This window comes from Dendrobates tinctorius, unplaced genomic scaffold, assembly GCF_039654945.1.
Source record: "Dendrobates tinctorius isolate UK_male_01 unplaced genomic scaffold, ASM3965494v1 ptg000200l, whole genome shotgun sequence".
In the NCBI taxonomy this organism is placed as follows: Eukaryota; Metazoa; Chordata; class Amphibia; order Anura; family Dendrobatidae; genus Dendrobates; species Dendrobates tinctorius.
The window spans coordinates 239,057-263,107 of record NW_027361867.1 but is presented as its reverse complement, the minus strand read 5'-3'; the positions used below and the strand labels follow the sequence as shown (position 1 = coordinate 263,107).

The window sequence follows — 24,051 nt, the reverse complement described above, 5'->3', positions numbered from 1 at the left end:
CACATACAATGATACCGTCATCCCCCGATCCCTTCATAGTGTTACTGTATAATGTCCCAGCATTCCCAGCAGTGTCACCTCTCCAGTCAGCAGCTCAATCATCTTGTAGAGGAGTTCTAGGATCTTCTGGTCATTGATGTCCTCATGGATCAGGGGGTGAGGTGGGGGCCCCGTGATTGGGCTCAGGGGTCTTCCACATCCCTCAGACACAGGGTCCTGACAGCGATCACTAGAGGTCTTCTTCACCACTGTGTAATCCTGGTAATGGAGAGACACGTTAATAAATCTCACTACAGACATTTCCAGAGTCCTCACCTCTCCAGTTCTGTCCATCTGTTATTCCCATAGATAAGAATGATGTAATGTGACGTCATCAGAATCTCTCACCTCTCCAGTGAGACGGAAGAGGATCTCTAGGGTGAGGTGTAACATCCTCTCCGCCATCTTGTCTCTGTCCATATCCATCCTTGATGGGTAAATCAGGAAAACTCTCTTATGTAGAAGATCTTCACTGAGAGGATCCGATATTGTAGAGACCTGAATGAGAAGAAGATGATCCGATGTAACACCAATAAGAATCCGGTGTAATAATACAATTACTGGAGATAATAAGGGAAACATATGAGGAGATTTATTATCTTACAGGGTTTAGTTTTCTCCCCTGACATCTACTAATAAAACCTATATATTTAGGCCACAGACAACAAGCAGTTTCCTCCTCGGAGTCGGCAGCTGAACACGTTCCTCATAGACTCATCTTCCATAACGCTAATTCTCGTCTCATTACCGACACTGGAATCGGCATTAGCAATACTGCAGGAGATATTCATTACACGCGACATGAGAAACAACTCCTTCATGATGAGGACGACATCTTCATCTTCTACTGCGGCTCTAGAGACAGATTTGGCCAGAGTCGGTCACTGCCTCCATCCCCGCCGGCCGTCTATATGAAGGTTTCCCGTCTTCCCCGCACTGGAATCTTCTATCACGTTAGATCTCAGCTCTGAGTCACACACAGAAGTTTGAGGCTTTTAGAAAAGATTTTTAGTTTCCACAAACACAACGGACAGAAATGATCTGATCCCAAAGTCTCCATGTACAGTGATTTATGGGGATTATTTCTGGCCTTAGGCTTTCCTATATTACAAGAAAACTCCAGAAAAAGCCGATATTAAAATGTTTCTAAAGAAAATTGGCTCCAACAATTCTTGTAAGAAGAAAAAAATATGTAAAAAGCAAAAGACACATTTTAGAATTTTTAACATGTTAAACATTTATTAAAAAGAAATTAATCTTTTTGGGCCCAGAACATAGATGTACACCGCAGGGACGGCACAGAGGAGGCTGCAACAAAAACCCTGAAAAGCAAACATGGCATCTAAGAAGGTGTGACAGAGTTTGGCTGAATGCCCCCCCGCCTCCAAGTACTCGATAGTATGGGGCGGCCTAGTTACTCTGATACTTAGGCCTGTTTCACACTTCAGTTTTTGTCCATCAGTCAAGATCCGCCGTTTTGCAAAAAAACCGGATCCGCTATTTTGTTAGGCGGATCCGTTTTTTTTCCCATTGAGTTGCATTACCAGCGGATCTTGACGGACGGCCAACCGTTGGATCCGCTTTTTTGCGGATCCGCCAAAACTTTGCCGTCCGCCGACATGCCCGAACGGAGCATGTAACGTTTTTTCGGGCGGCAGGATCCGCACTTCACATTGCGCATGCCCGAAAAACTTCACTCACCCTGAAATTTAACCCTAAAGTCTGTTCTGGTGCCTGGAAAAAAAAATCTCTCTCTCTTTCTCTCTCTCCCCCCTCCCCCCCCCCCGGGCTGCAGTTCCTTTAAAATTCTTCATTCATCGGATCCGTCAAAAAAAACAGTCCAGTGGCATCTGTTCACATCAGTTAGCAACGGATCCGCTTTTCGCCATTTTGGCGGATTTTAACTGACACAAAAAAACTGAAGTGTGAAACAGGCCTTACATGCCTAATAATGGTGTCTGGGCTGCAATGTATGAAGGTCTATTAGGCCGGGCCAGAGGCAGCGTCCAATAAGTTACCTTATAACGCCCCCATACACAGTAGACTAAAGTTCCATGAAAGCACTGATTTCGGGGGGTTTGGCCGAGATATAATGTATTTGGGGGCCTCCCGACAGATGATGTCAGGGCAGAGAAGGATCCGGCATCCTGAATTTCAGAGGATAATCCGTTTGTTCTTCCTGTAGGTAATCCTCCTCTAGAGGAGTCTGGAGGCGACTCTCTCATACAGACCACAGGAAAGCTGGAATATTTGTGTGTATGGGGGAGTCGGGAGAGATCGCCGTCTGCCAAATGACCGATCAGCCAACTCTGATCTCATGTGTATGGGGCCGTTAGTATTACACTGACAGGCAGTGATGATACACGGCACTACAGTAGTACAGGGCATCACTGGAGCCATCAGAGGCTTGTATGTTGTGTGATCGCACTGATCAGAGGGATTTAAAAAAGGTTTAAAGTGGAAAAATAAATCACAGTTTCAGCAACAAGAAATATCCATCACTATATGGAAAGCAGAGTCACTGCACAATGTTAGTTACGTCACGTCCATAACTACTTTATTATACTCTATTATCCTGTACACAGTGGAGTAGATAGAAATCACAGGTCCCACAGCAATAGCTGGAATTGGACCCTCCAACGTAAAGAAAAAAAAATCTATCTATCTATATACACTGTTCAAAAAAATAAAGGGAACACTTAAACAACAGAATACAACTCCAAGTAAATCAAACTTCTGTGAAATCAAACTGTCCACTTAGGAAGCAACACTGACTGACAATCAATTTCACATGCTGCTGTGCAAATGGAATAGACAACAGATGGAAATTATTAGCAATTATCAAGACACCCTCAATAAAGGAGTGGTTCTGCAGGTGGGGACCACAGACCACATCTCAGTATCAATGCTTCTGGCTGATGTTTTGGTCACTTTTCAATGTTGGCTGTGCTTTCACACTCGTGGTAGCATGAGACGGACTCTAAAACCCACACAAGTGGCTCAGGTAGTGCAGTTCATCCAGGATGGCACATCAATGTGAGCTGTGGCAAGAAGGTTTGCTGTGTCTGTCAGCGTAGTGTCCAGAGGCTGGAGGCGCTACCAGGAAACAGGCCAGTACACCAGGAGATGTGGAGGGGGTCGTATGAAGGCATCAACCCAGCAGCAGGACCGCTACCTCCACCTTTATGCAAGGAGGAACAGGAGGAGCACTGCCAGAGACCTGCAAAATGATCTTCAGTAGGCCACAAATGTGCATGTGTCTGCACAAACGGTTAGAAACCGACTCCATGAGGATGGTCTGAGGGCCCGACGTCCACAGATGGGGGTTGTACTCACAGCCCAACACCGTACAGGACCCTTGGCATTTGCCACAGAACACCGGGATTGGCAAATTCGCCACTGGCGCCCTGTGCTCTCCACAGATGGAAGCAGGTTCACACTGAGCACATGTGACAGACGTGACAGAGTCTGGAGACGCCGTGGAGAGCGATCTGCTGCCTGCAACATCCTTCAGCATGACCGGTTTGGCAGTGGGTCAGTAATGGTGAGGGGTGGCATTTCTTTGGAGGGCCACACGATGTTGGGCTGTGAGCAAAACCCCCATGGAGACACAATTGTGCCTTTACCTGTAGATAAATTCCCAGTGGGGTGCTAAAAAGTCTTCACTAGACCCCTGTACAGCTGTATAATGAGGCCCAGGCTTTATAGTGAAGGGACAGGAGGGAGGAACTGTTCCCAGGAGATACGGACTGAGGAAAGGGCTAAAAAGCCTTCACTAGACCCCTGTACAGCTGTATAATGAGGCTCAGGCTTTATAGTGAAGGGACAGGAGTGAGGGCCTGTTCCCAAGAGCTACAGTCTGAGGAAAGAGCTAAAAATCCTTCACTAGACCCATGTACAGCTGTATAATGAGGCCCAGGCTTTATAGTGAAGGGACAGGAGTGAGGGCCTTTTCCCAGGGGCTACAGTCTGAGGAAAGGGCTAAAAAGCCTTCACTAGACCCCTGTACAGCTGTATAATGAGGCCCAGGCTTTATAGTGAAGGGACAGGAGTGAGGGCCTGTTCCCAGGAGCTACAGTCTAAGGAAAGGGCTAAAAAGCCTTCACTAGACCCCTGTACAGCTGTATAATGAGGCCCAGGCTTTATAGTGAAGGGACAGGAGTGAGGGCCTGTTCCCAGGAGCTACAGTCTGAGGAAAGGGCTAAAAAGCCTTCACTAGACCCCTGTACAGCTGTATAATGAGGCCCAGGCTTTATAGTGAAGGGACAGGAGTGAGGGCCTGATCCCAGGAGCTACAGACTGAGGAAAGGGCTAAAAAGCCTTCACTAGACCCCTGTACAGCTGTATAATGAGGCCCAGGCTTTATAGTGAAGGGACAGGAGTGAGGGCCTGTGCCCAGGAGCTACAGACTGAGGAAAGGGCTAAAAAGCCTTCACTAGACCCCTGTACAGCTGTATAATGAGGCCCAGGCTTTATAGTGAAGGGACAGGAGGGAGAAAAGTGGGGAAAGGAGCCAGAAGAGCCGGACTGCCCATCACTAACCTGCAGAGCCGCACTCCACATATATGGCTGCTCTGTGCACAGGACCTGTGATGAGGTCACAGGAGGGGAGGAGTCAGGGGTCACATGATCTCCGGAGTGAAGACGCTCCATGGAGCCTTCTCCTCAGTCAGTGACATTCCCGCCATTATTCGCCCCTCACTACTGGCACAATTACCCCGCGCCGCCTTCTCTACACAGTGTTATGTGTGGAATGTAACGTGTGATTTCTCTGGAGGGAAATAGACCCCACACAGGAGGGAATTCTCCCCAGTTACCGGCCGTCTACTATATGGCGGCATATGATTGTGCTATCGACTCCACACCAGGAGCTAAAATGCCCAAATCTCTAATGTAACCGCTATAAGAGAAGATATAACAAATTTCTCCTAAACTCACACAGCGGAGGAGGCCTCACTTGGAGCAATGTGACTCGCGCACAGAAAATCTATTCCCGGTTCTGTGATAAGTTATCGGCCGACAGGAAGAAGAAAGGTCTGAATTACAGCCCAGACTGGAGGAGAAACTGCAGAAGTTAGAATTGGCTAATCAGCGCTCTTCACCCCTATACTTATCTACACAAATACAAGATATGAAATGACAATTAGACGCCATTCTCACCACCAGAACGGAGAGGCGCTAACTTGGAGTAAAGCCGCGTTTTATCACCATGCCAATAAGCCTAATAAGATGCCGCTCGTAAGCTCAGAATGAGAGAGTCACTGCATATAATCTCCTCTATAAAAGACCCTAAGGGTCAGACCTCAGCCCACCCCGATGTCATGTATAGCACTTATAATGAATGCCCCCAGAGTTTGTATTCGCCCCCACAATCACCCCCCCTCACTACTGGAGTCATTCCTTCACACACTACATCTACCTAACCTGACTGAGTCCGCGGCACAACAACTCCATTTACACATCTCTGAGGAGGAAATAGTTTCATCAATCAAAAAACTAAAAAGAGGAAAGTCCCCGGGGCCGGATGGTCTTACAGCAATATATTATAAAAAATGCAGCGATGTGCTGACACCACATATAAAAACCTCTGTAATTCACTACTAAATGGCTCACAGCTGCCCCCTGAGTTCTACGTGGCGCATGTAACCGTAATCCCTAATCCTAAGAAAGATCATCTCACAACAAATTATAGACCTATATCCCTCTTATACATTGACTTCAAAATCTTTACATCCATTGTGACTAACAGGACCAATAAAATCCTCCCTCACCTCATCCATCGGGATCAGGTTGGTTTTATACCAGTGTGACAGGCCCCAGATAATATTAGGAGAGCGTTAAATATTATTCATACAACTAACCTACAGCGAAAGCGACTTCTCCTGCTTGCATTAGATACTGAGAGGGCTTTCGATTCGGTGTCCTGGACATATCTCTTTACGGTTCTATCGGAAGTCGGATTCTCCCCTAAACTTATAAAGTGCCTCCAATTGTTATATGATAGCCCTATCGCTTATGTAAAACTCCCGTCAACACACCCCCCTCCAATTAATATTCAGAGGGTACCAGGCAGGGCTGTCCTCTATCTCCGGATCTTTTTGCAGTTACAATGGAACCCATTGGGGAAGCAATAAGGAGAGATCAGAATATCCTGGGCCCTGAGAATATGGGAGACCAATATAAAGTCAGCCTCTTTGCGGATGATCTCCTGCTAACATTAATAAGTCCCCACACTACACTCCCTCACTTGTTTTCCCTCCTTCACAAATTTGAGAAGATCTCAGGGTTAAAGATTAACATTGATAAACCCGAAGCATTATTTGTAAATTTTCCTAAGAGCAAACTAATATAGCCTCCCATTTTGGGTTTATAGACAAAGAACATTATCTAACATATCTGGGTATCAACTTAACAGCCAACAGGTCACCTCTGTTTAGGTGGAATTACTCTCCACTGATCCAAAACTTCCAGAGGGACCTGGATAGATGGGCTTCCTCAAAGTTATCCTGGCTCGGCAGAACACAGGCATTAAAAATGGTGTCACTGCCTCGCTTCTTATATCTATTTAGGTCCCTCCCAATTATGGTACCAGCCAGAACGATCACTCAGTTACACTCTATGATGTCTAAGTTTCTTTGGCTCGGAAAACAACCCAGAATTGTGCAAAAACTTATGTTCCATCACAGAAAAGAAGGGGGTTTATCCCTCCCTAATTTTACACTTTATTACAAGTTGGCACAGATTGCTCGATTAACCCCTTACTGCCATATGACGTACTATCCCGTCCATGTGCCCTGGGACTTAATTCCCAGGGACGGGATAGTACGCCATAGCAATCAGCGGCGCCCACGTGGTGAGCGCCGCTGATCGCGGCCGGGTGTCAGCTAATTTTCACAGCTGAAACCCGGCACAATGTGTCAGGGGCGGTCACGGACCGCCTCCGACACATTAACCCCTTGCACACCGCGATCAAACGATTGTGGTGTACCGGGGGTTAAAGGGAAGCATCGGCAGGGAGGGGGCTCCCTCCGTGCTTCCCTGAGCCCCCCACGGCAGCGCAATGTACAGCTGATCTGTCACAGGACAGTGATGACCCACCTGGGACAATATAATAAAGTAAAAAAAAAAAAAGTGTTAAAATAATTTTAGCTAAATAAATTGGAAAAAAAAAATATTCCCCTAATAAATTCATTTTTTGGAAATAAAAAACCCCCATAAAAGTACACATATTTGGTATCACCGTGTCCATAACGATCCGCCCTATAAAACTGTCCCATTACTTAATCCCTTCAGTGAACCCCTTAAAAAATAAAAATAAAAAACGAAGCAAAAAATAATGATTTGTTATCATACCGCCGAACAAAAAGTGCAATAACGCGCAATCAAAAAGACGCATATAAATATCCATGGTACCGCTGAAAACGTCATCTTGTCCCGCAAAAAACGAGCTATCATACAGCATCATCAGAGAAAAAATAAAAAAGTTATAGCTCGCAAAATAAAGCGATGCAAAAATAATTATTTTTTATATAAAATAGTTTTCATTGCATAAAACTGACAAAACATAAAAAAACGACCTAAATGAGGAATCGCTGTAACCGTACTGACCCGAAGAATAAAACCGCTTTATCAATTTTATCGCACGCGGAACGGTGTAAACGCACCCTGCAAAAGAAATTCATGAAACGCTGGTTTTTGTTCATTCTGCGTCCCAAAAATCAGAATAAAAAGCGATCAAAAAATGTCACGTGCCCGAAAATGGTACCAATAAAAACGGCAACTCGTCCCGCAAAAAATAAGACCTCACATGACTCGATGGGTCAAAATATGGAAAAATTATAGCTCTCAATATGTGGTGATGCAAAAACTATTTTTACAATAAAATGTGTCTTAGCGTGTGACAGCCGCCAAACATAAAAAACGCCATAAATAGTAAATCAAACCCCCCGATATCACCCCCTTAGTTAGGGAAAAATAATAAAACTAAAACAAAATGTATTTATTTCCATTTTCCCATTAGGGTTAGGGTTAGGGCTAGGGCTAGGGTTAGGGCTGAGATTAGGGTTGGAGTTAGAATTGGGGGTTTCCACTGTTTGGGCACATCAGGTGCTCTCCAAATGCAACATGGCGTCTGATCTCAATTCCAGCCAATTCTGCGTTGAAAAAGTCAAATGGTGCTCCTTCCCTTCCAAGCTCTGCCATGCGCCCAAACAGTGTTTTACCCCCACATTTAGGGTATCAGCCTACTCAGAACAAATTTAATAACAACTTTTGGGGCACAATTTCTCCTGTTACCCTTAGGAAAATAAAAAATTGGGGGCAAAAATAACATTTTTGTGTAAGAAAAATTATTTTTTTATTTTCACGCCCAGGCGTTATAAACTTCTGTGAACCCCTTGGGGGTTCAAAGTGCTCATCACACATCTAGATAAGTTCCTTAGGGGATCTAGTTTCCAAAATGGGGTCATTTGTGGGGGGTTTCCACTGTTTAGGAACATCAGGGGCTCTCCAAAAGCAACATGACACCCGCAGACCATTCCATCAAAGTCTGCATTCCAAAACGTCACTACTTCCCTTCCGAGCCCCGACGTGTGTCCATACAGTAGTTTTCTCCCACATATGGGGTGTCAGCGTACTCAGGACAAATTGGACAACAACTTTTGGGGTCCAATTTCTCCTGGTAACCTTGGGAAAATAAAAAAATTGGGGACTATTTGATCATGTTTGTGGAAAAAATACAATTTTTTTATTTTCATGCCCAGGCATTATAAACTTCTGTGAAGCCCTTGGGGGTTCAAAGTGCTCTCCACACAACTAGATAAGTTCCTTAGGGGGTCTAGTTTCCAAAATGGGGTCACTTGTGGGGGGTTTCCACTGTTTAGGGACATTAGGGGCTCTCCAAAGGCAACATGACACCCGCAGACCATTCCATCAAAGTCTGCATTCCAAAACGTCACTACTTCGCTTCCGAGCCCCGACGTGTGCCCATACAGTAGTTTTCTCCCATATATGAGGTATCAGCGTACTCAGGACAAATTGGACAACAACTTTGGGGTCCAATTTCTCCTTGGACCCTTGGGAAAATAAAAAAAATTGATGACTAAAGGATCATGTTTGTGGAAAAAATTCGATTTTATTTTCATGCCCGGGCATTATAAACTTCTGTGAAGCACTGGGGGGTTCAAAGTGCTCACCACACATCTAGATAAGTTCCTTGGGGGGTCTAGTTTCCAAAACAGTGTCATTTTTGGGGGGTTTCTACTGTTTTGGTACATCAGGGGCTTTCCAAACGCTACATGGTGTCCGATCTCTATTCCAGCCAAAAACGTCAAATGGCGCTGCTTCCCTTCCGAGCTCTGCCATGCGCCCAAATAGTGGTTTACCCTCACATGTGGGGTATCAGCGCACTCAGGACAAATTGCACAATATCTTTTAGGGTCCTGTTACCCTTGGAAAAATAAGAATTGAGGGTGAAAAGCAGTGGCGTAGCAACTGTTTGTGGCGCCCGGGGCGGTCGAAAAATTTGCCGCCCCTTTGGTCAATGATAATCCGGATTCCGGAAGCATCCGAAGAGCCCACACTACACTCAAAGATATAATTTTTAGTCTGCTACTAAAGGTACAGTCACACTTAACGATCTACCAGTGATATGATGCGGTCAGGATCGCTGGTACATCGCTAAGTGGTCGCCAGTGAGCTGCCACACAGGCAGATCTCACCAGCGACATCGCTGGGGACGGGGGTCGCTACTTACCAGTCAGACGTGGCGATCCTACGTCCTCCCGCCCGGCTCCACGCTCGTCGCTCGTCTCGCCGCAGGAAGCTGACGACAAGAAACAGTCCTGGACGTTCTCGCGCGATCAGCGATAATCAGCGGGGGAGCGGGTCGTAGATAAGTATCACACACAGCGATGTCGCTAGCAATATCGCTATATCGTCACAAGTTATAGCGATATTGCTAGCGATATCACTTAGTGTGACAGTACCTTTACTCTGCTGTTATTATTTCTAAATTTCTAGACTTTCATCTTCTTGCAGTTCTCTGTATATACACGGGTATAGGATGTGTATGAAATCCAGCAGACCTGTGTATGCGGTCATACATGATGAGAGAGGAACCCCGGCCCCTGCACTCGGCTGGGGGCCACCGTACGGCTGTGTACTTAAGGAGCATCCCCAGAATGACAACCGATGGCGGCGGTGTGACATCACATCACTACGACCATTAGACAGGACGGCTAGATGAGGTCTCCACCATCATCATCTACGACGCAGGACAGAACACTGCAGATGATTGGTGGCACTGGACTGGCTGCAGCGGTCACGCGACACCCCTTCCAGACATTGATGACCATAGATTGCCCAAGACTCTGCTGTGAGCGTGATGAGCGGCGCTGATCCAGGGGGCAAGAATAGGATTTGGGGGTCTCGGCTTAATTATTCCACCTTGGACCCAACAATAAGTGATAGAAATCCCCTTAAACTGTGGTGTAGAGATGAGGAGACCACCCAGCACCGGCCTCACTATCAGGGGGCGCAGAGAATTGCCCCATTTATATCACATCAGGACTACAACCCCCAGCAGACACCCCCACAGTAATGTGCCTGCCCCACACCCCAGGACGCAAGTAATGAGGGGCAGAGAACTGGTGACAGTACAGACCCCAAGGAGCCCTTGTGGGGTCCCAGACGAGGACTGTGGGCTGCCAGTGTGTGCGCCCACCTCCACCTGCCCTGCTGTACTGGGCACAGGAATGGCGCTGGTGTCGGGCACTCACACACCACCGGAGACCTCTCACCTTGTCAGACGGCGGCTCCGCCATGAATGAATGGGGCCTCGGCCCATCCTCCCGGGAAGGCTGCCAGCATCCCCACTTCCTCCACAGCCCCCAGCGCCGAAGCCGCCTCAGTACCGAGGAGCAAAGGCTGGAGGGGGCGGGACGCTGCTGAACGACGTCACAGCCCACCCCTTCTATCGATGGCGAACAGGCCGCTCTGCTCAGCCTCATGTGCCCGCACACAGGCCGGCCCGATGCTACTGCACTGTGCCTCCGCGCTTCTCCCACAGAGGAGATGAATTGCTGCTGCTGCCGCGCCGCCCCCACACACGTGCCGCCTGGGGCGGACCGCGCCCCCCCCACGCTACGCCACTGGTGAAAAGATCATTTTTGTGGAAAAAATATGAGTTTTTAATTGTACCGCTGTATGTTATAAACTTCTGTGAAGCCCTTGGGGGTTCAAAGTTCTCACCACACATCTAGATAAGTTCCTTGGGGGGTCTAGTTTCCAAAATGGTGTCATTTGTAGGGGGTTTCCACTGTTTTGGTACATCAGGGATTTTCCAATTGCGACATGGTGTCCGATCTCAATTCCAGCCAAAAACGTCAAATGGCGCTGCTTCCCTTCCGAGCTCTGCCATGCGCCCAAATAGTCATTTACACCCCATATGGGGTATCAGCGTACTCAGGACAAATTGCACAATAACTTTTATGGTCTGTTTACCCTTGGAAAAATAAAAATTGGGGGTGAAAAGATAATTTTTGTTGAAAAAATATGATTTTTTAATCGTACCGCTGTACGTTATAAACTTCTGTGAAGCCCTTGTGGGTTCAAAGTTCTCACCACATATCTAGATAAGTTCCTTGGGGTGTCTAGTTTCCAAAATGGGGTCACTTGTGGGCGGTTTCCACTGTTTAGGTACATCAGGGGCTCTCCAAACGCGACATGGCGTCCGATCTGAATTCCAGCCAATTTTGCATTGAAAAAGTCAAACGGCGGTCCTTCCCTTCTGAGCTCTGCCATGCGCCGAAACAGTGGTTCCCCCCCACATATCAGGTATCAGAATACTCAGGACAAATTGCACAATAACTTTTGCAGTCCAATTTCTCCTGTTACCCTTGGTAAAATAAAAAAATTGAACCTGAAGTTTTTTTTTGTGAAAAAAAGTTAAATGTTAATTTTTTTTTAAATATTCAAAAAATTCCTGTGACGCACCTAAAGGGTTAATAAACTTCTTGAATGTGGTTTTCAGCACCTTAAGGGGTGCAGTTTTTAGAATGGTGTCATTTTTGGGTATTTTCTATCATATAGACCCCTCAAAGTGACTTCAAATGTGATGTGGTCCATAAAAATAAAATGGTGTTGTAAAAATGAGAAATCGCTGGTCAATTTTTAACCCTTATAACTTCCTAACAAAAAAAAATTTTGGTTCCAAAATTGTGTTGATGTAAAGTAAACATGTGGGAAATGTTATTTATTAAGTTTTTTGTGTGCCGTATCTCTGTGATTTAAGGGCATAAAAATTCAAATTTGGAAAATTGTGAAATTTTCGCCAAATTTCCGTTTTTTTCACAAATAAACACAAGTTATATGAATGAAATTTTACCACTAACATGAAGTACAATATGTCACGAGAAAACAATGTCAGAATCACCAGGATCCATGGAAGCGTTTCAGAGTTATAACCTCATAAAGGGACAGTGGTCAGAATTGTAAAAATTGGCCCGGTCATGAATGTGCAAACCACCCTTGGGGCTTAAATACAAATTTGGGGTTATTCAGTATTCAATAAAATTTCTTATCTTTTAAAATTTACTGGGCATCTGCTTCCATATATTTATAGGTTTATATACAATTGTGGAAGTGCCATCATTATCTTGGCTAACTTTTTGTAGGTTTTGGGTACTGGATGTAAGTACACAAAACCTATGTAATGTAAGAGTTTTCTAATGCGGTTTGTTGGCAAAAGCTCTGATTGTTCCTCTGATTCCTTTTCATCTTGAACCCACTGCTAATTGCTCTTCTCCTCACTATATATATTTCTTATTGTCCTGAATGCAGCAGTAAGGCTTTTATTTCAGTCCAGCAGTTACACTGCCGCCTCCACCCTGTACCAGTCATTGCACTCACCCACATAGCTCTCCACAGAGCTGCACCATCCTACATGTTCTCCCACATCTCGATCTACTGCCATATCTACACTCCAAGGAGCTAAGGCTAACATCCTCCATAATCAGTACTTTGGGCAGTATGATGTCTCAGTGGTTAGTACCGCAGCCTTTCAGTGCTGGGGTCCTGGGTTCAAATCCCACCAATAACAACATCTACAAGATGCTTACTTGTGTTTCCTCCCACATTCCAAAGATGTCCTGAAAGGGAACCTAGATGGTGAGCCTCATGGGGGAAAGTGATGGTAATATCTGTGAAGCACTGCAGAGTAAGACAGTGCTATATAAACAAAGCATAACTAAAAAAAACTATTAAGGACTTTCCACATATTAGATATTTTAGGGCTGCACCAGTTTTATGGAGTGTACTACTCCAGACAATCAGTTTCATTCCCAATGTCTACAATTTTAAGTTTGTGCTAAAGGGCTCTGCCTTAAAAAATCGGATTGCACTTTGACTAATGTTATTCAATGACTCAGTGCTCATCTACAATTTGTTTCTCAGCCCAGATCAGACTGAGAAAAAAAGCATGCTGCAAATGGCCGCGTATATCAGAGGAGACTTGCCAATGCAAGTCAATAAGTGTGTGAAGGAGAGCTAGGGCCGTACTCGTGGCAGCGATTAATGGTTCTGGTGCGCCCTGACCTCCCGTCACATCTTTTTTTTTTTTTTCACATGCAGTGTCTATTACTTAGCATACCTGTGGCATCACGTCCTCTACATTTCTGGAGGCTCCCTCTGTCCGATTTTGCACAAATTGAGAAACAGTCCATTTCAACTTTTTAAACACACAACTTTACTGGTCTTCATACATAGCACATCCATGTTCATCACAGCATCAACATCAGATTTCACATAGTGCATCTCTTCCTGTTTCCCTCTACTTCTCTCCTGGTTATACACCATGTTTCTGGGTCGGACCGTTTCATATGGTTCCTCAGCATCCTCTCTGTTCAGAATCTCTGCTCTTGGGGGTTCCCTCAGCCATTTCACCCCGGATCTGAGGGCATCAGCCCATGCTATGATCTGCCACATGATGAGCGACCTGCCCGTCTAAACTGCTGTGACTTCTCCTGCAGTACCAGTTCCCACTACTGATGTCACTGCTGTCTTTGCTGCTGTTCTGACCCACTGGCATTAGATGGCTGGGCTCCAATACTTCAAAGTTACGGGGTCACTGTGCTGTCCCTGTATAGCCCAGGCTCTAAGCCCACCCGAGCTGTCTGGGCAACTTCACCCTACTCCCCTCACTTGAGGAAATGTACCCACAGTGAACCCCTCCTACATTTAACCGTTAACTATACTGAACTCCTATCCTACATTATGTACACTATAATGCCCCATGTAGTGGCCATACATGAGTACTACACTTTCTCTATTATTCATATCTACATAGAAGAGTATATACATATACATTACTCAGTAACAAATAGCAAACACTATATTCAATGCAGCATAACTAAATACACAACTTTAAGGGGGTAGAGGTGTGGTACCCCCTTACAGGTGCGAGAAAAAAAGTTGCACAGCACATGCATGCGATTTTTACTCACTCATCTCATAGGAAACCCGATATTTCATCAGCCGAGTACAGAAAGTTCACAACCCGAACTTTCAGAATAGGATAGAAGAGGCATACACTGCTCAAAAAATAAAGGGAACAAAGAAATACCACTTCCTAGATATCGCTAAAAGAAATATTCCAGTTACAAATCTTTATTCATTACAAAGTATTAGCCCAAACATTTTGGATTATGAAATGAGGCCTGGTGCCTGCACCTCTGTGACGACTCCTGGAGTGGACCCTCTGGGTCGTGACACCAACCCTCCCAGGGCGAGCTGACCTAGTGAAGACCACCCCCTATACAGGGAGTGTCAGGGGCAAGCCCCAGGGGGTGAGGCACCACGACTGCTGGCACTAGGCGGCCGGCTTACAGGAGACACGAGTGGGTGAGAGTGTCTGTAGGAACGTGTAAAGTGTGGACACGGGAACACGTGGTATACAGAGACTTCGTTCGTCCGGGTGTGAGTGAAGCAGGAAGCGTGCAAGGAGCACGTCAGAGCACAGAATCAGGCAGCAGGTGTGCCAGGAGGTGTAACAGAGTAAGAGACTGAGTACAGGATCAGAGTGTGTGCCCGGAGGCACAACTGAGTATAAGACAGAGCACGGAATCAGAGTGTGTGCCAGGAGGCACGACTGAGTATAAGACAGAGTACAGGGTAAGAGCGTGTGCCAGGAGGCACAACCGAGTATGAGACAGAGTACAGTGTCAGAGCATGTGCCAGGAGGCACAACCGAGTACGAGACAGAACACAGGGTCAAAGCGTGTGCCAGGAGGCACAACCAAGTACAAAGCAGAGTGCAGATTCAGAGCGTGTGCCAAGAGGCACAACAGAGTGCAAGGCAGAGGACCTGAGTACAGCGCACAGCCAGGCAGGGACACGGCAGACCAAGCCAGGAGCACAACAATAATCAGGCACCTCCCCTAGGGGGAGGTCGTCTGATATAGCACATGACTACTACTGGTTCCGGGTCAGGACCTAGCCAGAAAGCACATGACCACTACAGGTTCCGGGTCAGGTCCTCCATTACCATAGAGAGGACCGAGCCCTATACAGCACTGACAGGAGCGCGCAAGCGCAAACGTGACATGTAGGAGGAGGCCCGGGGACGGGAGCTGCGCGTGCGCACCCTACGGGACCCCCGGAGTGACCGCAGCTCCGGAAGAGATGACGTCAGGACCGAGGTCCCGCCCCCAGGTGAGCACGGCGTGACAGTACCCCCCCCTTTACGCCCCCTCTTTCTAAAACTGGAGAGGAACTTAGACAAAATCTGGGGTGCGTGGATATTCTCCCTGGGTTCCCATGACCTCTCCTCGGGACCAAAACCCTTCCAATCGACCAGGAACATGGTTCTCCCTCTTACCTTCTTCATGGCCAAAATGTCATTCACCTCAAACTCATCCCCCAAGCCAACAGGCTGGGGTGTGTGGCCTGGAGAAGGATGAAATCGGTTAAGAACCACAGGTTTTAGGAGAGACACATGGAAGGAATTGGGAATACGGAGTGAAGGAGGCAGCTTCAATTTGTAAGCAACATCATTAATCCGCCTGAGGACCTCAAAAGGACCAATGTAACGGGGACCCAGTTTGTAAGATGGTACCTTAAGGCGGACGTATTTGGTGGAGAGCCACACCTTGTCACCAGGGAGAAATGGAGGAACGTCCAGGCGCCTCTTGTCAGCGTGTAATTTCATTCTGTCCCGTGCTTTCTCGAGAGCGGTTTTGGTCTCCTGCCATACCCTGGAGAACTCCACAGACTGAGAATCGGCAGCAGGTACCCCCGAGACAGGAAGTACCGGTAGAGGCACATTGAGATGCTGTCCAAAGACGATGAAGAAAGGAGACTTGGTAGACGATTCACTGGAGTGATTATTGTAGGCGAACTCAGCCCAAGGAAGTAGACCGACCCAGTCATTCTGATGAGCATTAGAAAAATGCCGGAGATAGGATGTAAGGATCTGGTTGGTACGTTCCACCTGCCCATTGGTTTGGGGGTGATAGGCGGAAGAGAAATCCAATGACACTTTCATGAGTCCGCATAGAGCTCTCCAGAACCGGGAGGTGAATTGGACCCCTCTATCCGACACGATGTGCTGGGGGAAGCCGTGAATCCTGAAGATATGGGAAATGAAGATCTTCGCCAAGTCAGGAGCAGAGGGTAGTCCGGGAAGAGGAATGAAGTGAGCCATCTTTGAAAATCGGTCTACAACCACCAAGACCACAGTACAACCGGAAGAACAAGGCAGATCAGTAATGAAATCCATGGCTATGTGCTGCCATGGAGCCGATGGAATGGGAAGCGGGAACAGAAGACCGGAGGGTGGTTGTCTGGGTATCTTGTTCTGGGCACAGGACGGGCAAGATGCTACAAAGTCTTTAACATCCTGGGAGAGTGAAGGCCACCAATAATGGCGAGAGATTAAGTCCAAAGTCTTTTTGACACCAACGTGGCCGGCAATCTTGGACGAATGTCCCCAATTTAGCACTCGTTTTCGGTTATTCTCAGCCACAAAGGTTCTTCCCGGAGGTAACGTGGTTAACTTGACAGGAGCCACAGTAATTACTTTGGATAAATCAATGATATGAGAGGGTTCTTCCTCTGCATCAGACGACAGGAATGATCTTGACAACGCATCCGCTCTAACGTTCTTATCGCCGGGCCGAAAATGTAGCTCAAAGTCAAAGCGGGCGAAGAATAGGGACCACCTGGCTTGCCGAGGATTGAGCCTCTGTGCGGACTGGATGTACGCCAGGTTCTTATGGTCTGTGAAGATCTTGAATGGATGTATGGCACCCTCCAGTAAGTACCTCCACTCCTCCAAGGCCAACTTAATAGCCAATAGCTCTTTGTCGCCAATGGAGTAGTACTGCTCAGGGGAGGAAAATACTTTAGAAAAGAAGCCACAGGTGACAAAACGTCCAGAAGAGGATTTCTGCAGAAGGACTGCGCCAGCCCCAGTAGAGGATGCGTCCACCTCGAGAGTGAAAGGTCTACTAATCTCAGGTCGGTGAAGCGCCGGAGCAGCGGCGAAGGCTTGTTTCAACGACTGGAAGGCCTCTTCAGCCTCAGAGGGCCAAGCCTTTGGGTTAGCTCCCTTGCAGATAAGGGACGAGATGGGGCGAACCAACGAGGAAAAATGAGGAACGAACTGTCGGTAGTAGTTCGCAAAACCAAGGAAGCGTTGGATTGCCTTCACCCCATGGGGCTGTGGCCAATCGAGGACGGCGGACACTTTTGCCGGATCCATGCATAGACCTGATTCTGAGATAATGTACCCCAAGAATGGCAGGGACGTTTGCTCGAAGGCACATTTCTCGAGCTTGGCATAAAGGCGGTTCTCCCTCAGGCGCTGGAGGACTTGACGCACGTTCTTTCTGTGGGCGGAGAGGTCTGGAGAAAAAACGAGGATGTCATCCAGATAGACTACCACGCAGGAGTACAGCATATCCCGGAAGACGTCATTCACGAACTCCTGGAAAACCGCTGGGGCATTGCAGAGGCCGAAGGGCATGACCAAGTACTCGTAGTGACCGTCTCTGGTGTTAAAGGCGGTCTTCCACTCATCCCCGGAACGAATGCGGATCAAGTTGTAGGCCCCACGAAGATCCAGTTTGGTGAAAATTCGAGCTCCTCTAAGTCGGTCAAAGAGCTCCGGGATCAATGGCAATGGGTACTTGTTCTTGACCGTGATATTGTTCAGGCCTCGGTAGTCTATGCAAGGACGGAGGGAGCCGTCCTTCTTTTTTACAAAGAAAAATCCCGCTCCCGCGGGCGAGGAGGACTTACGGATGAAACCTCTAGCAAGGTTCTCCTGGATATAGTCAGACATAGCTTGGGTCTCAGCAGGGGATAGCGGGTATATCCTACCCCTGGGTGGCGTAGAACCAGGAATGAGGTCAATCGGACAGTCATATGGCCGATGGGGGGGCAGAGTCTCGGCCTCCTTCTTGTCGAAAACATCTGCAAAGGACCAGTAAGCCGACGGCAGACCTGTAGGTGCCGGGGATGGACCGGCAGAGTTCATCAGACGGACGGGCAACAGGCACTTCTCCTGACAGAACGGTCCCCACCGGAGTATCTCGCCCGACCGCCAGTCCAGGGTTGGCTCATGAGTCCGTAGCCAAGGGAGGCCTAGAAGAAGTGCGTGAGACATGGTGGACAAGACGAGGAAGGAGATCTTCTCCAGGTGCAGGGCTCCGATCTGCAGCTCGATCTCTTCGGTGGCCTGGGTAACGGACTCCAGCACGGACGTACCATTGACCGAAACAATCGACCGAGGAGTCTCCAGGGATCTGACAGGAATCCGGTATTTTTTAACCGCCTCGAGTGTGATAAAATTCCCCTCCGCGCCAGAATCCAGGAAAGCCTCCTCAGAATAACGCTTGGCACCGAGATTCAATAATACGGACACGAGCAGGGGAGGAGAGGAATCACGTACACCTAGGGAGGCCTCTCCTATCAACCCTAGGTGGAGAAGTTTCCCGGCTTCTTGGAGCAGGAACGGAGGAGGGGAGAGGAGCTCCTCTCTCTGGCTAATTCACGGGCACGTTCCTGAAACCGCAGGTCGATGCGTGTCGCCAGTGAGATCAGATCCTCTAAAGAGGTGGGAGTATCCCGACCTGCCAGTACGTCTTTGATCCGACTGGACAGGCCACGCCAAAAGATCCCTACGAGAGCCTCGTTGTTCCAACCGAGTTCGGAGGCCAAGGTACGAAAACGGATGGCATACTGTCCTACCGGTAGCGTACCCTGATGGAGGTTAAAGAGGGACTCGGTGATAGAGGCCAGCCGACCCGGCTCGTCGAACACCTTGCGGAAGGTGTCCAAAAAGGTGGAAAGCCGAGAGACGAGTGGGTCATTGCGCTCCCAGAGGGGGTTCACCCATGCTAATGCCTCCCCCTCTAAGTGTGAAACAATAAAGGCAATTTGGGCGCGCTCAGTGGGATAGTGCTGCGGCAAAAGCTCAAAATGTAACCGGCATTGGTTCAGAAATCCTCGACAAAACTTAGGGTCCCCGCTATATCGGGGTGGCTTGCCGAGGCGCGGTATCGGGTGCGGGGCCGAGGACTGGGCAGAAACGGATTGTATGGCCGACAAACGAGACTCCATGGATTTCAAAAAGACCATAATCCTGGTCTGACTCTCCCGTAGGAACACCAGTTCCTTTTGGATGGAGGTGGTGGCTCCAGCGGGGTCCATGGCCTGATTATACTGTGACGACTCCTGGAGTGGACCCTCTGGGTCGTGACACCAACCCTCCCAGGGCGAGCTGACCTAGTGAAGACCACCCCCTATACAGGGAGTGTCAGGGGCAAGCCCCAGGGGGTGAGGCACCACGACTGCTGGCACCAGGCGGCCGGCTCACAGGAGACACGAGTGGGTGAGAGTGTCTGTAGGAACGTGTAAAGTGTGGACACGGGAACACGTGGTATACAGAGACTTCGTTCGTCCGGGTGTGAGTGAAGCAGGAAGCGTGCAAGGAGCACGTCAGAGCACAGAATCAGGCAGCAGGTGTGCCAGGAGGTGTAACAGAGTAAGAGACTGAGTACAGGATCAGAGTGTGTGCCCGGAGGCACAACTGAGTATAAGACAGAGCACGGAATCAGAGTGTGTGCCAGGAGGCACGACTGAGTATAAGACAGAGTACAGGGTAAGAGCGTGTGCCAGGAGGCACAACCGAGTATGAGACAGAGTACAGTGTCAGAGCATGTGCCAGGAGGCACAACCGAGTACGAGACAGAACACAGGGTCAGAGCGTGTGCCAGGAGGCACAACCAAGTACAAAGCAGAGTGCAGATTCAGAGCGTGTGCCAAGAGGCACAACAGAGTGCAAGGCAGAGGACCTGAGTACAGCGCACAGCCAGGCAGGGACACGGCAGACCAAGCCAGGAGCACAACAATAATCAGGCACCTCCCCTAGGGGGAGGTCGTCTGATATAGCACATGACTACTACTGGTTCCGGGTCAGGACCTAGCCAGAAAGCACATGACCACTACAGGTTCCGGGTCAGGTCCTCCATTACCATAGAGAGGACCGAGCCCTATACAGCACTGACAGGAGCGCGCAAGCGCAAACGTGACATGTAGGAGGAGGCCCGGGGACGGGAGCTGCGCGTGCGCACCCTGCGGGACCCCCGGAGTGACCGCAGCTCCGGAAGAGATGACGTCGGGACCGAGGTCCCGCCCCCAGGTGAGCACGGCATGACAACCTCAGTATTAGCACAAAGGATTTATATTGTGAAATGTGGACTGGCGACTGCAACACATTATTAGCAAAAAGGATTTAATTATGAATTATGGGCTGGTGCCGGCCACACAATATTAGCACAAAAGATTTATATTATTAAATGTGGGCTGGCATCTGCTCCAGAGTATTAGCCCGAACGATTTAGATTATGAAATGAGGTATGGTTAGGGATGAGCGAGTAGTGAAGTATTCGGACTCGCTATACTCGTACCGAGTATACCATAATACTCGGGTATTCGGTACGAGTAGCGAGTCCAATGATAGTCAAAGGAAAATGCGAGTAATTGTCTGCTGAACCCTACAAAGTGGTCTGGGGGCTGAGGAAAAGGCTAAAAAATGTGCAAATGTTAAAAAAAGTATGCTGTAAACAAATGTATATAACATGGGGGCACCTGGTCAGGGGCTGCACGAGTGCTTTTACACCACTGCTTCATTAGGATGTACAAACACTATTTGAAATCCTGTGTTTTTTTGCTGGCAGAGCGGGACTCGTACGCCACTGACGCAGTGCCAGTGATATAACAGAAGTGCCGTAAGAGCGAGTGATAATGGAGGCGATCTTCTGACAGCTAAGTGTGTAAGTGGTGTAAGGAGAGCAATCTGCCCTAAGGGCTGTGCTATGGTTAACGCAGGAAGAAGCCATCCATCATCATTTTCATCACAAGGGATTCACAATTATAAAGCTTGGACTACTGTCCTTGTTGTGCCACTGCCCAATGTGTAGGTATAGACATAGTGTCTTCAAAACATTAGCCCTAGGGGCTGTATCATAGTTGATGAAGTCAGCAAGACAGGTCTGAAGAGCCAAACAATTATGACGTAGCTAGAATCATAGAATCATAGAATCATAGAATCGTAGAGTTGGAAGGGACCTCCTGGGCCATCTGGTCCAACCCCCTGCTCAAAGCAGGATTCGCTAAATCATCCCAGTCAGATGTCTGTCCAGCCTCTGTTTGAAGACTTCCATTGAAGGAGAACTCACCACTTCTCGTGGCAGCCTGTTCCACTCATTGATCACTCTAACTGTCAAAAAGTTTTTTCTAATATCTAATCTGTGTCTCCTCCCATTCAGTTTCATCCCATTGCTTCTAGTCTTTCCTTGTGCAAATGAGAATAAAGTTGATCCTTCTACAATGTGACATCCCTTTAGATGCAGCCTCTATGCTAGGACTACTAGCATAGAGGTTGCAGTGCCCAGTGTCCACGCATAGCCATAGTGTCTCCAAAAATTAGCCCTAGGGGCTGTATCATAATTGATGAAGTCAGCAAGACAGGTCTGAAGGGCCAAACAATTATGACGTAGCTAGGACTACTAGCATAGAGGTTGCAGTGCCCAGTGTCCAGGCATAGCCATAGTGTCTCCAAAAATTAGACCAAGGGGCATGATACCATGGTTGATGAAGGAAAAAGGGTCTCACTCTCATCACAAGTGCCTCCGATGGGAAATATTAATTAGCGTAACATTGTTTTTAGCTTATTGACCATGAGGTACATGTGGCAGAAGCAGGATTTGAAAACATGTGTAAGAAGAAGAAAAGGGGCTTGTATGGGAAGGGATGGACGTGATCACCAATTTAAAAGATAATAGAGTTTTGGGTGACTTTAGGTTGGGATAATGTCATCTGGAGGGCTTAAATACTGTTGTGAAATCCAGTCCTTGTTAAATTTTATCAGAGTCAGCCTGTCTGCATTCTCTGTAGTCAACCGCGTGCGTGTATCTGTGATGATTGCCCCAGCGGCACTGAAAACACGCTCTGACATCACACTAGCAGCAGGGCAGGCCAGCACCTCCAAGGCATAGAAGGAGAGGTCGGGCCAACTATGCTTTCTTGCATACCCAGTAATTAAACGGGACAGAAGCGTCAAGAAGTATACAGGTATGGTCATAGAATCATAGAATCATAGAATCATAGAATCGTAGAGTTGGAAGGGACCTCCTGGGCCATCTGGTCCAACCTCCTGCTCAAAGCAGGATTCGCTAAATCATCCCAGTCAGATGTCTGTCCAGCCTCTGTTTGAAGACATCCATTGAAGGAGAACTCACCACTTCTCGTGGCAGCTTGTTCCACTCATTGATCACTCTAACTGTCAAAAAGTTTTTTCTAATATCTAATCTGTGTCTCCTCCCATTCAGTTTCATCCCATTGCTTCTAGTCTTTCCTTGTGCAAATGAGAATAAAGATGATCCTTCTACAATGTGACAGCCCTTTAGATATTTGTAGACAGCTATTAAGTCTCCTCTCAGTCTTCTCTTTTGCAAACTAAACAATCCCAAATCCTGCAACCTTTCCTCATAAGACAGGGTTTGCAGACCGGTCACCATTCTGGTTGCTCTTTTCTGAACTTGCTCCAGTTTGTTGATGTCTTTTTTAAAATGTGGTGCCCAAAACTGGACACAATATTCCAGATGAGGTCTGACCAAAGAGGAGTAGAGGGAAATAATGACTTCACGTGATCTAGACTGTATGCTTCTGTTAATACATCCTAGAATTGCATTTGCTTTTTTTGCTGCTGCATCACACTGTTGACTCATATTCAGTTTGTGATCTATTAGTATACCCAAGTCTTTTTCACATGTGCTGTTGCTTAGGCCTATTCCTCCCATTCTGTATATGCTTTTTTCATTTTTATTGCCCAGATGTAGTACTTTGCATTTTTCCCTGTTAAAAACCATTCTGTTAGTTGCTGCCCACTTCTCCAGTTTATTTATATCTTTTTGAATCCTCTCTCTCTCTTCTCTAGTATTAGCTATCCCTCCTAGCTTTGTGTCATCAGCAAATGTAATCAGTTTACCCTCAATTCCTTCATCTAAATCGTTGATAAAGATGTTGAACAATAAAGGGCCCAGGACAGAGCCCTGTGGTACCCCACTTGAGACATTCTTCCAACTGGATGTGCAGCCATTTACGACCACTCTTTGGGTCCGATCACTAAGCCAGTTATGAATCCACCTAACAGTTGCCTTGTCCATTCCATACTTAGTCATTTTTTCAATAAGGATTGTATGAGATACTTTGTCAAATGCTTTGCTGAAGTCAAGATATACTAAATCTACAGCATTTCCTTGATCCACCCAATCAGTGATTCCGTCATAGAAGGAAATTAAGTTAGTCTGACATGACTTATTAGTTACAAACCCATGCTGACTCTGTTTAATCACTTCATTCTTATCCAGGTACTGACATACATGTTGTTTAATAATTTGTTCAAAGATCTTTCCTGGTATAGAAGTCAGACTCACCGGCCTATAGTTG

At 47.4% G+C, this 24,051-nt stretch overlaps 1 protein-coding gene across 1 annotated transcript; it reads right to left on the bottom strand.

Annotated features, from left to right (window-relative positions):
• Positions 1-33: 33 nt before the first annotated feature.
• LOC141056804 (oocyte zinc finger protein XlCOF29-like) lies at positions 34-10,862 on the bottom strand. The gene is made up of 3 exons (XM_073553287.1): positions 10,839-10,862; positions 388-537; positions 34-258 (listed from the first exon to the last, which is right to left on the bottom strand). The coding sequence occupies exons 1-3, from the start codon at positions 10,860-10,862 to the stop codon at positions 34-36; spliced, it is 399 nt and encodes a 132-aa protein (XP_073409388.1).
• Between the last annotated feature and the right edge of the window lie 13,189 nt (positions 10,863-24,051).

Bases quoted from the DNA above. Each gene is read 5' to 3' on its own strand.
- LOC141056804 (XM_073553287.1), bottom strand. From the start codon at position 10,862: ATGGCGGAGCCGCCGTCTGACAAG. The intron at 538-10,838 runs GTGAGAGGTCTC...CTTCTCATTCAG, and splicing joins CGGAGCCGCCGTCTGACAAG to GTCTCTACAATATCGGATCC. The intron at 259-387 runs GTGAGAGATTCT...CTCCATTACCAG, and splicing joins TCTTCCGTCTCACTGGAGAG to GATTACACAGTGGTGAAGAA.